The 16134-nt window shown below is 43.3% G+C and overlaps 1 protein-coding gene across 8 annotated transcripts in view; it reads left to right on the forward strand.

The window, feature by feature from the left end:
- LOC135523378 (calcium-activated potassium channel subunit alpha-1a) overlaps positions 1 to 16134 on the forward strand; it is a 225342-nt gene that overhangs the window by 79866 nt on the left and 129342 nt on the right. The window contains exon 1 of one of the 8 annotated variants that reach the window (XM_064950016.1): positions 10785 to 10888. The exons of the other annotated variants lie outside the window; for them this stretch is intronic. Coding sequence (XP_064806088.1) covers positions 10883 to 10888 — 6 coding nt within the window. The 5' untranslated portion in view covers positions 10785 to 10882. Of the gene's footprint in view, positions 1 to 10784; positions 10889 to 16134 lie in introns of those variants that run through there. 8 annotated transcript variants of the gene reach the window in all.

A 16134-nucleotide genomic window follows, 5' to 3' on the forward strand; every position in this document is an offset into this window, starting at 1 on the left:
CAGAGCCCTATGGGACCTGTGGTGCACTATATAGAGAAAAGGGTATGATTTGGGACACGCTGTAGAGTAGACTTCCTAACTGTTTTATTTTAGGGGGGCAGGTAGCCTAGTGGTTAGAGCATAGGTCCAGTTACTGAAAGGTTGCTGGATCGAATCCCTGAGCTGAATGCATGGATGAAACCTCTTAGAGTAGTCTAAAGGGTCCTTATTGAAGCTTATTGGACAGTGGCCTGGCTCATGCTTACAGAAAGCTATGCACATTTACACATCAGTTTAGACACATTCTGCACTTTATTGATAGCTGGTAAATACTCTAAAGATTTACAGAATATAATATAGTACAGTGAACCAAAATATAAAACGCAACAATTTCTAGGATTTTACTGAGTTAAAGTTTATAAAGAAATCAGTCAATTGAAATAAATGCATTAGGTTCTATGTAAAATCTATGGATTTTACGTGACTGGGAATACAGATATGCATCTGTTGGTCACAGAGACCTTAAAGGTAGGGGCGAGGATTAGAAAACCAGTCAGTATCTGTTGTGACCATTGTTTGCCTCATGCAGGGCGACACATCTCCTTCTCATAGAGTTGATCAGGCTGTTTATTGTGGCCTGTGGAATGTTGTCCCACTCCTCTTCAATGACTGTGCGAAGTTGCTGGATATTGGCGGGAACTAGAACACGCTGTCGTACACATCGATCCAGAGCATCCCAAACATGCTCAATGGGTGACATGTCTGGTGCGTATGAAGGCCAGGGAAGAACTGGGATATTTTTAGCTTCCAGGAATTGTGTAACTATCCTTAAGACATGGGGCCGTGCATTATCATGCTGAAACATGAGGTGATGGCGGTGGATGAATGGCACGACAATGGGGCCTCAGGACCTCGTCACGGTATCTCTGTGCATTCAAACTGCCATCAATAAAATGCAAATGTTTTCGTTCTCTGTACCTTATGCCTGCCCACACCATAACCCCACCGCCACCATGGGGCACTCTGTTCACAATGTTGACATCGGGAAACTACTCATCCACACGACACCCACACGTGTGATTGTTTTGAGAGGGTGGGACAACCTTGACATCGCCCAAATGTATACGGATTTGTTTACACTTCAAGGATATCCGTACAAGATGCGTCTTCGACTACCTGGTCAGGAAGATCTAATCACAATCAGATTACAATGTGTCTTTTGATTGTTCGCACCTGTCGACAAATGTGGGCAGAATCAGAATGTGGAAAAAGATCAGGACAACAGACGCATCTTAGTACCAGGTGTAATTGGGGCTAGAGATTCTCTTGGCCTTGTGTCCATTGTGTCGTTTTCTCTCTCTCTCTCTCTCTCTCTCTCTCTCTCTCTCTCTCTCTCTCTCTCTCTCTCTCTCTCTCTCTTCTTTCTCTCTCTCTCTCTTTCTCTCTGTTCAGTTCTCTGTGTGGAAGATGAATGGAAAAGTTAAATGGCATGCATCAAACTGACAGCAAACTCATTACTAGGGCTGCTGTGCATTAGGGAGGATAATGTTTTGGTGAAAAGCACAGCTCTCCTGCTGGGTGGGTAAGGATGGGGAATAGGGCATTAGGACTAAGGCAACATTTTATTATAGAAGTTCCATTAGGGATTTATTTATGGTAGCAATGGCACTTTGTATCAAAGTTACTTTAATGTTGGCATGGGTGTTAAAGAATATTAAGTATCACTTACTGAATTGGTATGTACTTGCCAAGTTCCTGCCCTGCCCTCCATTTTCTTTGTGTGATTATGAAGATTCTAGAATCTAGATGAAGATTCCAGAGTGACTTGAATATCAGTGAATCTGTTCCCTCCTGTGTTTCCAATGTTCCCTCCTGGCAGATTGCTAGGTTTGGGTGAAATAAGATGTTTGTGAAACACATGCTATGTAGGTTATATAAAAATACTGTTTGAGGAATCCAGGATGTAAGTCCCAAATGGTGCCATAGTCCCTTTTCAGTACTATGGCCCCTGGTCAAAAGAAGTGCACTACATAAGGAATAGGGTGTAAATGGGGATGCTAGCCAGGCCCGCAGAGAGGATGGGAGTGTTGTTGTGTTGTTAGAGGCCTTATTAGTATGCAGGTTGTGTCCTGCTGTCACTACCGGCACACAGGGCCTAAGCATATAGTACACACTAAGAAAAGAGGATTCCTCAAGGGTTCTTTGGGAAGGGTGATGGTTCTATGTGGAACTATACTGACCCAAAGAACCATTTTAGAACTTCAGTGGTCCTTTACAGTTTAGAAAAAGGGTTCTTTCCACTGTTAGAATATTTTGGGGGTGTGGTTTGCTCACAGCCCTTTTTGTGCAACCGTGAGTGAGAGTGTCATTCCAGTTGATCTAATCTGTTGTGTCATGCTAGTACATATTATATATGACAATGGCTGGTGAGGGTGTCTTGTGAAAGACTCACGTATGGCCTTGTGTCAAATGAGAACAGTTGACTAAATCTGCAGTTCTTAATTCTCTCCCCAGGGGAGCCCCAGCTATTCCAGATGTGGTTCTCTTGATTCATCTGGTCAATTAGGGCGGAAGGTAGCCTAGTGGTTAGAGCGTTGGGCCAGTAGCTGAAAGGTTGCTAGATTGAATCCCTGAGCTGACAAGGTACAAATCTGTCATTCTGCCCCTGAACAAGGCAGTTAACCTGCTGTTGCTAGGCCGTCATTGTAAATAAGAATTTGCTCTTAACTGACTTGCCTAGTTAAATTATGGTTAAAAAAAATTACGTAATAAAACCTATGGAATTGTAACAATATAATATGTGTATAATATGTGTAACCAGAACCCGGTATGTTTCTTCATAAAGGTTCTACAATTCTTAATAGCACCATACAGGTTCCATTTAGAAGGTTTAGAAGGTTCTAAAAAAAAGGATCCATATAGCACTAAAAAGGCTTTCACTACGGCTACAAGTCAAATAATCCCTATGCGGTACTATTTGTGTGTGTTAACCAGACTTTCCATTGGTCGCTGTAACGGCACAACTGTCCACACAGTGTTTCATAATAAACAATGCCTAAAGCCTCTTTCCGGGTCGAAACAGATGATAATTTCTTTGACTGATTTCCCCAAGTCAAAATCCAAAGAATATAATCAAGAGGTACAGGCAGACAGAGAGGCTAATTTGTCATTTTCGTATTTCAGTTGTCAGTGGTCTATTACTATTTTTCTCCCACAAGCTCCATTGAGAGAGATAGACAAGCAGCTGATGCCACTGCTGTACTGTATGTGTGCATCCCACACTGCTGGTTGTAGTCTCCCAACCGTTTGTGCTACAAACTAAAGGTGACCCCGCTGTGGAAATGGGAGATTCTCACAAACACGGTGGTATTCTCTGTTTTGCTCTTGTTTGAAGGTAAATGGAACAGGTGAACAAATGAATGAAGGTATGAAGGTGGTTTTGTGCCTAGCCCAAAAATGGGTTAAATACTGTATGTGTAAAAAAAAAACTAAAAATATTTCCTGAACTTTCTTATTTCTTTTTTCTTTTTTTACCATTTCTGAATGTATTATTCAATGCGTTTCTCTACCAAATGTATCAAATACTTTTTAAATATATTTTTTGGGGATAACTAAAGAGGTGCTAAAAATCCCAAATCAAAATAGCTAAATGATCTAATAGTATGACCATCTTAAAACAATTCCATATGTTAGGTTAGTGGAACCAACCTTTAGAGGTTAAACAGATTGATACAGAGATGTAATTCTTAAAACAACTCCATATGTTAGATTAGTAGAACCCCCAACCTTTAGAGGTTAAACAGATTGATACAGAGATGTCATTCTTAAAACAATTCCATATGTCAGCTTAGGGGGTAGAAGCCGTTCAGGGTCTGGTGGTTCCAGACCTGGTGCAACGGTACCGCTAGCCATGCGGTAGCAGAGAGAGCACTCTATGACTTGGGTGGCTGGAGTCTGACAATTTTTCGGGCCTTTGTCTGACACCATCTTGTATAGAGGTCCTGGATGGCCCCAGTGATGTAGTGGGTCGTACGCACTGGCCTCTGCAGTGACTTGTGGTTGGATGCCAAGCATTTGCCATAGTAAGCGGTAATGCAGCCAGTTAAGATGCTCTCAAATGGTGCAGCTGTAGAACCTTTTGATGATCTTTTCAGACTCCTGAGGGGGAAGAGACTTTTTCGTGCCCTCTTAAGACTTCTTTGGGCTGCAATCCCGTTAACGGGATCGATAAGACAACAGCCAGTGAAAGTGCAGGGCGCCAAATTCAAAACAACATAATTATCATAATTAAAATTCCTCAAACATACATGTATTTTATAGTTAATCTTGTTGTTAATCCCACCACAGTGTCCGATTTCAAATAGGCTTTACTGCGAAAGCACCACAAACGATTATGTTAGGTCACCATCATGCCAAAGAAAAACTCAGCCATTTTTTCTGCCAAAGAGAGGAGTCACAAAAAGCACGAATAGAGAAAGAATTCATCACTAACCTTTGATGATCTTCATCAGATCATGTTACACAATACATGTATGTTTTGTTTGATAAAGTTCATATTTATATAAAATAATCTGAGTTTACTTTGGTGTGTTACGTTCACTAGTTCCAAAAACATCCGGTGATATTGCAGAGAGCCACATCATTTTACAGAAATACTCTATAAATGTCGATGAAAATTCAAGTGTTAGACATGGAAATATAGATATACCTCTCCTTAATCCAACCTCTGTGTCAGATTTAAAAAGAACTTTACGGAAAAAGCAAACAATGCAATAATCTGAGACGGCGCTCAGAAAACAAATACAATTTTCTGCCATGTTGGAGTCAACAGAAATCAGAAATTACATTATAAATATTCCCTTACCTTTGATGATCTTCATCAGAATGCACTCCCAGGAATCGCAGTTCCACAATAAATGCTTGATTTGTTTGATAATGTCCATTATTTATGTCCAAGTAGCTACTTTTGTTAGGGCTTTAGGTACACATATCAAAACGCCCGTGCAGGTCAGGCATAACGTCGGACAAAAACTTCAAAAAGTTATATTACAGGTCGTAGAAACATTTCAAACTAAGTATAGAATCAATCTTTAGGATGTTTTTATCATAAATCTTCACTAATGTTCCAACCAGAGAATTCCTTTGTGTGTAGAGGAGCCATGGAACGCAGGTCGCTATCATGTGAAATGCGCGTGACCAGGAAATGGCTCTCTGCCAGTAATCTGACTCATTCCCCTCTTATTCAGTCCCACAACACAGTAGAAGCCTCATTCAAGTTTCTAAAGACGTTTGACATCTAGTGGAAGCCCTAGGAAGTGCAACTTCATCCATATCCCACTGTGAATTCAATATGGGATGGGTTGAAAATTGACCAACCTCAGATTTCTCACTTCCTGTTTGGATTTCTTCTCAGGTTTTTGCCTGCCATATGATTTCTGTTATACTCACAGACATCATTCAAACAGTTTTAGAAACTTCAGAGTGTTTTCTATCCAATACTAATAATAATATGCATATATTAGCAACTGGGACTGAGGAGCAGGCTGTTTACTCTGGGCACCTCTGGGCACCTTTCATCCAAGCTACTCAATACTGCCCCTGCAGCCATAAGAAGTTTAACGACTGTGTTGGTGTGTGTGAACCATGATAGATCCTTAGTGGACACCGAGGAACTTGAAGCACTCCACTACACCCCAGTAGATGTGAATGGGGGCGTGCTCAACCCTCAGTTTCCTGTAGTTCACGATCAGCTCCTTTGTCTTTCTGACATTGAGGGAGAGATTGTTGTTCTGGCACCACACTGCCAGGTCTTTGACCTCCTCCCTGTAGGCTGTCTCGTCGTCGTCGATGTTCAGGCTTACCACCGCTGTGTCGTCTGTGAACTTAATGATGGTTTTGGAGTCATGCGCGGCTGCGCAGTTGTGGGTGAACAGGGAGTACAGGAGAGGACTAAGCACGTACCGCTAAGGGGCCCCCAGTGTTGAGGATCAGCGTGGCGGATGTGTTGTTTCCTACCCTTACCACCTGGGGGCGGCCTGTCAGGAAGGCCAGGAGCCAGTTGCAGAGGGAGGTGTTTAGTCCCAGGGTCCTTAGCTTAGTGAAGAGCTTTGAGGGCACTTTGAGTGTTGAATGTATCTGAACCCAGGTATGCACATACACGTGTCCTTACAGTTTGATGAAAACTGTAGGCGTGTTCCTACAGCTAAGACGAGGGGATGCAACAACCAATGGGTTTAGTCTGCCAGTTCACACTGTATTCATAGGCAAAAGAAAGTGTCCCATCCGCCAAGAAAAATAAGGCAGAGGAAGGAAGTAGAGTCACCACCTGCATCGCCAAAATGGCCACCAATTGCGCAGCGCTGAAGTTGGTCTCCACCAAAAGTACAATATATGTGCTCAAACATGGAAGGTAGGTGGGAGGAGGTAAGATCAGGCAGTACCATTCTAGCCAATGACAGGGCAGATACGCGTGTGAACAACAGGCACAACTAAGATGTTTTGTCTAAGATTTGCCAGAATGCTACGTGCATCCACTTATATCAGTACATTTGTATCTGCCTAAACATTACAAATCCAACTTCATGAAGAATGCTTTTCCAACAGTCTTAAAGGAGTTTCCCACATATGCTGAGCACATGTTGGCTGCTTTTCCTTCACTCTGCAGTCCAACTCATCCTAAACCATCTCAATTGGGTTGAGGTTGGGTGATTGTGGAGGGCCAGGCCATCTGATGCAGCACTCCATCACTTTCCTTCTTGGTCAAATAGGCTTTACACAGCCAGTAGGTGTGTTTTGGTTTATTGTCCTGTTAAAAAACAAATGATAGTCACATTAAGCGCAAAGCAGATGGAGTGGCGTATCACTGCAGAATGCTGTGGTAGCCATGCTGGTTAAGTGTGCCCCACACCATCACATCTCCTCCTCCTCCATACTTCATGGTGGGAACCACACATGCAGAGATCATCCATTCACCTACTCTGCACCTCACAAAGACACAGCGGTTGGAACCAAAAAATGCACTCATGTCAGAACAAAATTACAAGATTATGTCACAATACTGTTAATGCATCAAATTGTTGTTTTATGGAATAGAATAGGGTTCTTAGAACACTCTCTGTGTGTGGTCTTCTGAGTTGGGCCTCTGGGGCTTAATGCTGACAGTGGATTACGATGCCTTTGGAGATAAAACCTAAAGACCTCATTCCATAGCATGAGTTGGTGTTTGTGTACTGGGAGGTACCAGGGTGGAGATGGCTCGGGTATGGATAATGAGGAAAGGAACCTTTCCACACAATGAGAACAGTCTTTACAGCAGATTCTGTCTGCTGTGAGTTAGAATTTTATTCATACAAATCCTTACCTTGTGACCATTCCATACATCTGTTGTTTGTCATGTGTCTTTGCTATAAAAGATAGTTGTATTCTTTGTGTCGGGGCTCTCAACAAATCATCTAACGCTGGTTTGTCAACCAGCCATCGTTATTGCAGAGCATTTACATCATTCACTTGTGTGTGTGGTGTGACATGCTTTCCTTATTAATAAGTGAATAAAGATTTAGTTTAAGTATAACTCTGACTTGTGTGATAAGTTTGTCTCTCCTCATTTGATGATAAAGAAATAACCACTACATTCATCAGACCAAAGGACAGGTCTAATGTCCATTGCTCGTGTTTCTTCTTGACCCAAGCAGGTCTCTTTTTCTTATGGGTATCCTTTAATAGTGGTTTATTTGCAGTAATTCGACCATGAAGTCCTGATTCACGTCTCCTCTGAACAGTTGATGTTGAGATGTGTCTGTTACTTGATCTCTGTGATGCATTTATTTTGGGCTGGAATCTGAGGTGCAGTTAACTCTAATGAACTTATCCTCTGCAGCAGAGGTAACTCTGGGTCTTCATTTCTTGTGGCGGTCCTCATGAGAGACAGTTTCCTTATAGCGCTTGACGGTTTTTGCGACTGTACTTCTTGAAATTTTCCAGGTGGACCTTCATGTCATAATGTAATGATGTACTGTCATTTCTCTTTGCTTATTTGAGCTGTTCTTGTCATAATATGGACTTGGTCTTTTACCAAATAGGGCTATCTTTTGTATACCATCTGTCATGATGTTGCCCTCTTTGGGTACAGCAAGCACCATCCCACTCTCCCTGCCACACAGTATCAGAGACAGAGTTAATTTTCATAGAGAACAAAGGAATTTCTTCCTCCTCACAGAACTTGAGGTCCGAACAAATTTCATGCTCAGGAGAAGGTATAAAAGATCGGTGAAGAATCGAACTGGTCCGTTTGTTACAACTTGGGGAAGCTCATGGGAGACGGTGTGGCCACATTACCATAACGCTGTTTATATAATAGACTCAGATATGAGGTTTACATCTAATTGTTGTATAAGATGAATAAGTGAGTATGATACTGTTTGTAAAAATTGTGTAAGGTGATTTTGGACTCTTTAATGAAGGAAACTCCAATTCCCTTTTGAGTTTAACTAAATCAGAGGACCACCCATGAGCCCAGTTAGGGTCAGGCATCCTGGGACAGCCCCTTTTCTGCAATTCCGCATAAAACCCAACTATGAGAAATTCTCAGGAGACCATGTTTCTCTCAATCATGGACAAGGGACAAAGGTTGCAGACCATTGCTGAATCTTTTAACCATACCACGTGGTTAAATTCTTAGACTATCGATTCCGACAGAATAAGAACAAGTCTTTGATATTAATTACTAGTCTGCAGCTAAGAATTCGGTATCATTGAACGCGAAGAACGACAACCGCCGAAACATCCATTCTACAACAACATGAATGAATGTCACTCTGAACTAAACACTATAACCACGACAGAGAGAGAATTCTACAAAAGAAACACACTTTTCAACAGCGATCAAGACGACACACTGAGTGTAAATATATAAATTGATTGCAATTGTTCCCAAATGAGTGAGCGTTCATGTGTAAAGGATTAGCATTTCAATTGTTATAATTATTACTCTGTAGTGACTTCTTAGTCGACCCCCACTTCCCCTTTTGTCTAACAAGCCACCATGCCGGTTCAGCCCACTAGGGCACATTCTCCTATCATTTCATGTAACCACATTTACCCTGTTTGTTTGTTTATGTATTTCTGTGAATGACTAAGTTAGTAATAAATAAATTATTTAAGACAATTGATGTATGGATGACTCATAGTGAAGACTGGGTTTGTGCAGATAACCAACAATTTACGACGTTTTGAATGAGACTAATGTGAGGTAAAGTCAATAATTCATTAATCAGAAGACTATGGATCAGATATGAAAATATCTGAAAGATTATATTAAGAAATTATAAATTTGTAATCTGAATATTTTCCTTGGTGGCCCAACTTTCTAGTTAATTACAGTTACATGATTAATCAGTTTGATCGCGTAATACTAATTACAGAGAATCTTTGATAAAAACTAAAAGTCTTAATTTAATGATAGTAAAGGCACGACACACCCCTACCTTGTCACAACACAGTAGTGAAAACAGGATGTCACATACTGCAGTCGCACCCCAAACGGCTCATATCTGTACACCCAGACTTATGACTAAGTCACATGACAAGCCTGTATCAGCAAAATACTAACATATAACAATGGACAATTGTCCAAGTAAAATGGCATAGTGGGTCTTATTAAACAGCATAGTAGGTAATTAAATAATTTCCTCCACATTGTCTGATATGAAAAAATCATCATCACACATTCGTCTCAATCAAATATGATTTATTATGACTCATTATGGCTCATTAGAAACAGTGGGTCAGATTTGGATTGTTTTTCTAAGACAGGCAGATGGCTTTGACACAGAAAAAGGGAGTAGAATTATTTTTCAAATCAGATCAGAGAGTAGAATCCATGTTGTATTATGACATCATCATCATCATCATCTTCTTCTTTGACGTCTTGATTTTCAGCCTCCTATTCCTCAGCTCTGTAAAATGGAGAGGAAACAGAGAGCGATGGATATAATAACCACTTCACTTTGAGGAGTGACATGGAACATTATTACTAACCTACGGCAGGTGGAACTTTTATTTTAACCTATTGCAATATCTATCAAGCCAACCCATTATAATGTGACATTAGTCTTGGAATGTTAAAAATCCAACAAGTCAAACATAAACTCAAAGGACAGAGGATTGTACCTGGCAGCTCCTATTCCCATATCTGTTAACAAGGTAGGGAACTCATCACATAAGTTGTCAACTGATTTGGTTTTCCACTAATTGATATTGTTTCCACTCTATGATCTTCTGATTCGATTCTGGATGTCAGCTGTAGAGACACATGTAATTTATTGTTCGTGATGTACGTCCGGAGAATTCGAGTCATCCTTTCAGGTTGTTTACTCGGTCTGCATAACAATACATGCACGTTCGTTCTGGTACTGACTGTTCTATATATTCTGAAGAGAACATCAACATTTTCTCTTAACTGCTGTCTTCTGTGTGCTTCTCTCATTCTTATCGTCCATATATTCTGATTTACTCCTTCATACATGTCCCTGACAACACCAGCCATTTTTCGAAATGATACTGACCCTGTGGCTTCATCCATACATATACCTTTCTGTGAGATTTTGATTGGTTGGCATTGGTTGACTAAACCAGGAACTGTGTTATGAAAATAATATCACTGGTCTTTCTGCATTAGCCAGTTCTATCACAGACCCAGAGGCTACGTACGTGTGTGTGTGTGTGTGTGTGTGTGTGTGTGTGTGTGTGTGTGTGTGCCAGTTTCTGATTGGCAGTTGCAGGAGGAAATCTCAGCACCTGATTATAATGCAAAAAGCATTATGATAGAGAAAGCATTATTCCTAAATGTGCACGTGAAACCTACCCTAGGGGTTTCATTCTGGAATGACAACCTACGTGTTCATTGATGAATGTGAGTGTGGCTCAATTATTTGCATGTGTTTTAAATCAGTACAAAGGAAAGAACACTGCTCACAGAATCAGACAGCAATATACACATGTTTTCTCCCTGTAGTAGGCATGTTTAGTGACTGAGGGCTACAGGCTAGTTCCCTGTAGTCGGCATGTTTAGTGACTGAGGGCTACAGGCTAGTTCCCTGTAGTAGGCATGTTTAGTGACTGAGGGCTACAGGCTAGTTCCCTGTAGTCGGCATGTTTAGTGACTGAGGGCTACAGGCTAGTTCCCTGTAGTAGGCATGTTTCGTGACTGAGGGCTACAGGCTAGTAGTTCCCTGTAGTAGGCATGTTTCGTTACTGAGGGCTACAGGCTAGTAGTTCCCTGTAGTAGGCATGTTAAGTGACTGAGGGCTACAGGCTAGGTCCATGTAGAAGGCATGTTTCGTTACTGAGGGCTACAGGCTAGTTCCCTGTAGTAGGCATGTTTAGTGACTGAGGGCTACAGGCTAGTTCCCTGTAGTAGGCATGTTTAGTGACTGAGGGCTACAGGCTAGTTCCCTGTAGTAGGCATGTTTCATGTTACTGAGGGCTACAGGCTAGTAGTTCCCATGTTTAGTGTAGTAGGCATGTTTAGGCAGTGACTGAGGGCTACTGAGGGCTACAGGCTAGTTCCCTGTAGTAGGCATGTTTAGTGACTGAGGGCTACAGGCTAGTTCCCTGTAGTAGGCATGTTTAGTGACTGAGGGCTACAGGATAGTTCCCTGTAGTAGGCATGTTTAGTGACTGAGGGCTACAGGCTAGTTCCCTGTAGTAGGCATGTTTAGTGACTGAGGGCTACAGGCTAGTTCCCTGTAGTAGGCATGTTTAGTGACTGAGGGCTACAGGCTAGTAGTTCCCTGTAGTAGGCATGTTTCGTTACTGAGGGCTACAGGCTAGTAGTTCCCTGTAGTAGGCATGTTAAGTGACTGAGGGCTACAGGCTAGGTCCATGTAGAAGGCATGTTTCGTTACTGAGGGCTACAGGCTAGTTCCCTGTAGTAGGCATGTTTAGTGACTGAGGGCTACAGGCTAGTTCCCTGTAGTAGGCATGTTTAGTGACTGAGGGCTACAGGCTAGTTCCCTGTAGTAGGCATGTTTCGTTACTGAGGGCTACAGGCTAGTAGTTCCCTGTAGTAGGCATGTTTAGTGACTGAGGGCTACAGGCTAGTTCCCTGTAGTAGGCATGTTTCGTTACTGAGGGCTACAGGCTAGTTCCCTGTAGTAGGCATGTTTAGTGACTGAGGGCTACAGGCTAGTTCCCTGTAGTAGGCATGTTTAGTGACTGAGGGCTACAGGATAGTTCCCTGTAGTAGGCATGTTTAGTGACTGAGGGCTACAGGCTAGTTCCCTGTAGTAGGCATGTTTCGTTACTGAGGGCTACAGGCTAGTAGTTCCCTGTAGTAGGCATGTTTCGTTACTGAGGGCTACAGGCGAGTAGTTCCCTGTAGTAGGCATGTTTAGTGACTGAGGGCTACGGGATAGTTCCCTGTAGTAGGCATGTTTCTTTACTGAGGGCTACAGGCTATTAGTTCCCTGTAGTAGGCATGTTAAGTGACTGAGGGCTACAGGCTAGTTCCCTGTAGTAGGCATGTTAAGTGACTGAGGGCTACAGGCTAGTTCCCTGTAGTAGGCATGTTTCGTTACTGAGGGCTACAGGCTAGTTCCCTGTAGTAGGCATGTTTAGTGACTGAGGGCTACAGGCTAGTTCCCTGTAGTAGGCATGTTTAGCGACTGAGGGCTACAGGATAGTTCCCTGTAGTAGGCATGTTTAGTGACTGAGGGCTACAGGCTAGTTCCCTGTAGTAGGCATGTTTAGTGACTGAGGGCTACAGGCTAGTTCCCTGTAGTAGGCATGTTTCGTTACTGAGGGCTACAGGCTAGTAGTTCCCTGTAGTAGGCATGTTTAGTGACTGAGGGCTACAGGCTAGTTCCCTGTAGTAGGCATGTTTAGTGACTGAGGGCTACAGGCTAGTTCCCTGTAGTAGGCATGTTTAGTGACTGAGGGCTACAGGCTAGTTCCCTGTAGGAGGCATGTTTCGTTACTGAGGGCTACAGGCTAGTTCCCTGTAGTAGGCATGTTTAGCGACTGAGGGCTACAGGATAGTTCCCTGTAGTAGGCATGTTTAGTGACTGAGGGCTACAGGCTAGTTCCCTGTAGTAGGCATGTTTAGTGACTGAGGGCTACAGGCTAGTTCCCTGTAGTAGGCATGTTTCGTTACTGAGGGCTACAGGCTAGTAGTTCCCTGTAGTAGGCATGTTTAGTGACTGAGGGCTACAGGCTAGTTCCCTGTAGTAGGCATGTTTAGTGACTGAGGGCTACAGGCTAGTTCCCTGTAGTAGGCATGTTTCGTTACTGAGGGCTACAGGCTAGTAGTTCCCTGTAGTAGGCATGTTTAGTGACTGAGGGCTACAGGCTAGTTCCCTGTAGTAGGCATGTTTCGTTACTGAGGGCTACAGGCTAGTAGTTCCCTGTAGTAGGCATGTTTCGTTACTGAGGGCTACAGGCTAGTAGTTCCCTGTAGTAGGCATGTTTAGTGACTGAGGGCTACAGGATAGTTCCCTGTAGTAGGCATGTTTCTTTACTGAGGGCTACAGGCTAGTAATTCCCTGTAGTAGGCATGTTTAGTGACTGAGGGCTACAGGCTAGTTCCCTGTAGTAGGCATGTTTCGTTACTGAGGGCTACAGGCTAGTTCCCTGTAGTAGGCATGTTTAGTGACTGAGGGCTACAGGCTAGTTCCCTGTAGTAGGCATGTTTAGCGACTGAGGGCTACAGGCTAGTAGTTCCCTGTAGTAGGCATGTTAAGTGACTGAGGGCTACAGGCTAGTTCCCTGTAGTAGGCATGTTTAGTGACTGAGGGCTACAGGTCTAGGGAGGGATACGGCTGAGGGTCAACCAATTAGGGAAGGATGTTTTTCGTGTCTGTTCGTACTGTAGGATTCTACTTTAGGTACACACCCTAGTTATACAGTGAATGAACTATAGAATAGCATGGCATTGTTTTTCGGTTATCTGTCTTTTCTCATTAACATACAACATAATTTAAATCAAATTAAATGTTATTGGTCACATACACATATTTAGCAGATGTTATTACGGGTGTTTCGAAATGCTTGTGTTCCTAGCTCCAACAGTGCAGTAATATCTAACAATTCACAACAATACACAAATCTCAAAGTAAAAGAATGGAATTAAGAAATGTAGAAATATTAGGATGAGCAATGTCAGAGTGGCATTGAGTAAATACAGTGGAATAGAATACAGTATATACATATGAGATGAGTGAATCAGTATGTAAACATTATTAAAGTGACCAGTGATTCCATGTCTATGTACATAGGGTAGCAGCCTCTAAGGTGCAGGGTTGAGTAGCCAGTTGGTAGCCAGCTGGTGATGGCTATTTAACAGTCTGATGGCCTTGAGATAAGATGCTGTTTTTCAATCTCTCTGTCCCATCTTTGATGCACATGTACTGACCTCGCCTTCTGGGTGATAGCGGGATGTACTGGCCGTGACTCGGGTCATTGTGTAACGTTTACGCTAAGAATCGGCAAGCAAGTATAGGTGGTGAATTTAATAAATAAACAAATATGGAACAAAACAAGAAAAACTAGTACATTGTCTCTAACATTTTTCCCAGGTCGATCGTTTCTGCTAAGGCGCGGGAACCTGTCGAGCCAGCTAAGGCGCGGGAACCTGTCGAGCCAGCTAAGGTGCGGGAACCTGTCGAGCCAGCTAAGGCGTGGTAACTTGTGGAGTCAACTGAGGCAGCCGATGTTCCTGTGACATCGGGTGCTGTAGGTGTCCTGGAGGGCAGGTAGTTTGCCCCCGTTGATGCGTTGGGCAGACCGCACCACCCTCTGGAGAGCCCTGCGGTTGCGAGCGGTGCACTTGCCGTATCAGGCCGTGATACAGCCCGACAGGATGCTCTCAATTGTGCATCTGTAAAAGTTTCTGAGGCCCTTAGAGGCCAAGACAAATTTCTTCAGCATCCTGATGTTGAAGAGGTGCTGTTACTCCTTCTTCACCACACTATCTGTGTGGTTGGATCATTTCAGATTGTCAGTGATGTGTATACCAAGGAACTTGAAGCTTTCCACCTTCTCCATTGCGGTCCCATCAATGTGGATGGGGTAGTGTTTCCTGAAGTGTACGATCAGTTCCTTTGTTTTGTTGATGTGGAGGGAGAGGTTATTTTCCTGGCCGCACTCTGCCAGAGCCCTCACCTCCTCCCTGTAGGCTGTCACGTCATTGTTGGCAATTAGGCACCGCAGTACCTCCAGGCTCTGATCAGGCCCTACACCCAAACAAGGGCACTGTGTTCATCCACCTCTGGCCTGCTCGCCTCCCTACCACTGAGGAAGTACAGTTCCCGCTCAGCCCAGTCAAAACTGTTCGCTGCTCTGGCCCCCCAATGGTGGAACAAACTCCCTCACGACGCCAGGACAGCGGAGTCAATCACCACCTTCCGGAGACACCTGAAACCCCACCTCTTCAAGGAATACCTAGGATAGGATAAAGTAATCCTTCTCACCCCCCCTTAAATGATTTAGATGCACTATTGTAAAGTGGCTGTTCCACTGGATGTCAGAAGGTGAATTCACCAATTTGTAAGTCGCTCTGGATAAGAGCGTCTGCTAAATGACTTAAATGTAAATGTAAATGTAGGCCTACTACTGTTGTGTTGTCTGCAAACTTGATGATTGAGTTGGAGGCGTGCTTGGCCACGCAGTCATGGGTGAACTTGGAGTACAGGAGGGAGCTGAGCACGCACCCTTGTGGGGCCCCTGTGTTGAGGATCAGCAAAGTGGAGGTGTTGCTTCCTGCCTTCACCACCTGGGGGCGGCCCATCAGGAAGTGCAAGACCCAGTTGCACGGGAATCAGACACAGGGCCCCGAGCTTATTGATGAGCTTGGAGGGTACTATGGTGTTGAATGCTGAGCTATAGTATTCCCCTTGTCCAGATGGGATAGGGCAGTGTGCAGTACGATGGCGATTGCATCGTCTGTGACTCTATTGGGGTGGTAAGCAAATTGGGTCTAGTGTGTTGGGTAAGGTAGATGTGATATCATTCTTATTAACTAGCCTCTCAAAGCACTTTATGATGACAGAAGTGAGTGCTATGGTGCGATAGTCATTTAGTTCAGTTACCTTTGCTTTCTTGCGTACAGGAAAAATGGTGGACATCTTGAAGGAAGTGCGGACTGCAGACTAGGAAAGGGAG

Source organism: Oncorhynchus masou, chromosome 31, assembly GCF_036934945.1.
Source record: "Oncorhynchus masou masou isolate Uvic2021 chromosome 31, UVic_Omas_1.1, whole genome shotgun sequence".
NCBI classification, from domain to species: Eukaryota; Metazoa; Chordata; class Actinopteri; order Salmoniformes; family Salmonidae; genus Oncorhynchus; species Oncorhynchus masou.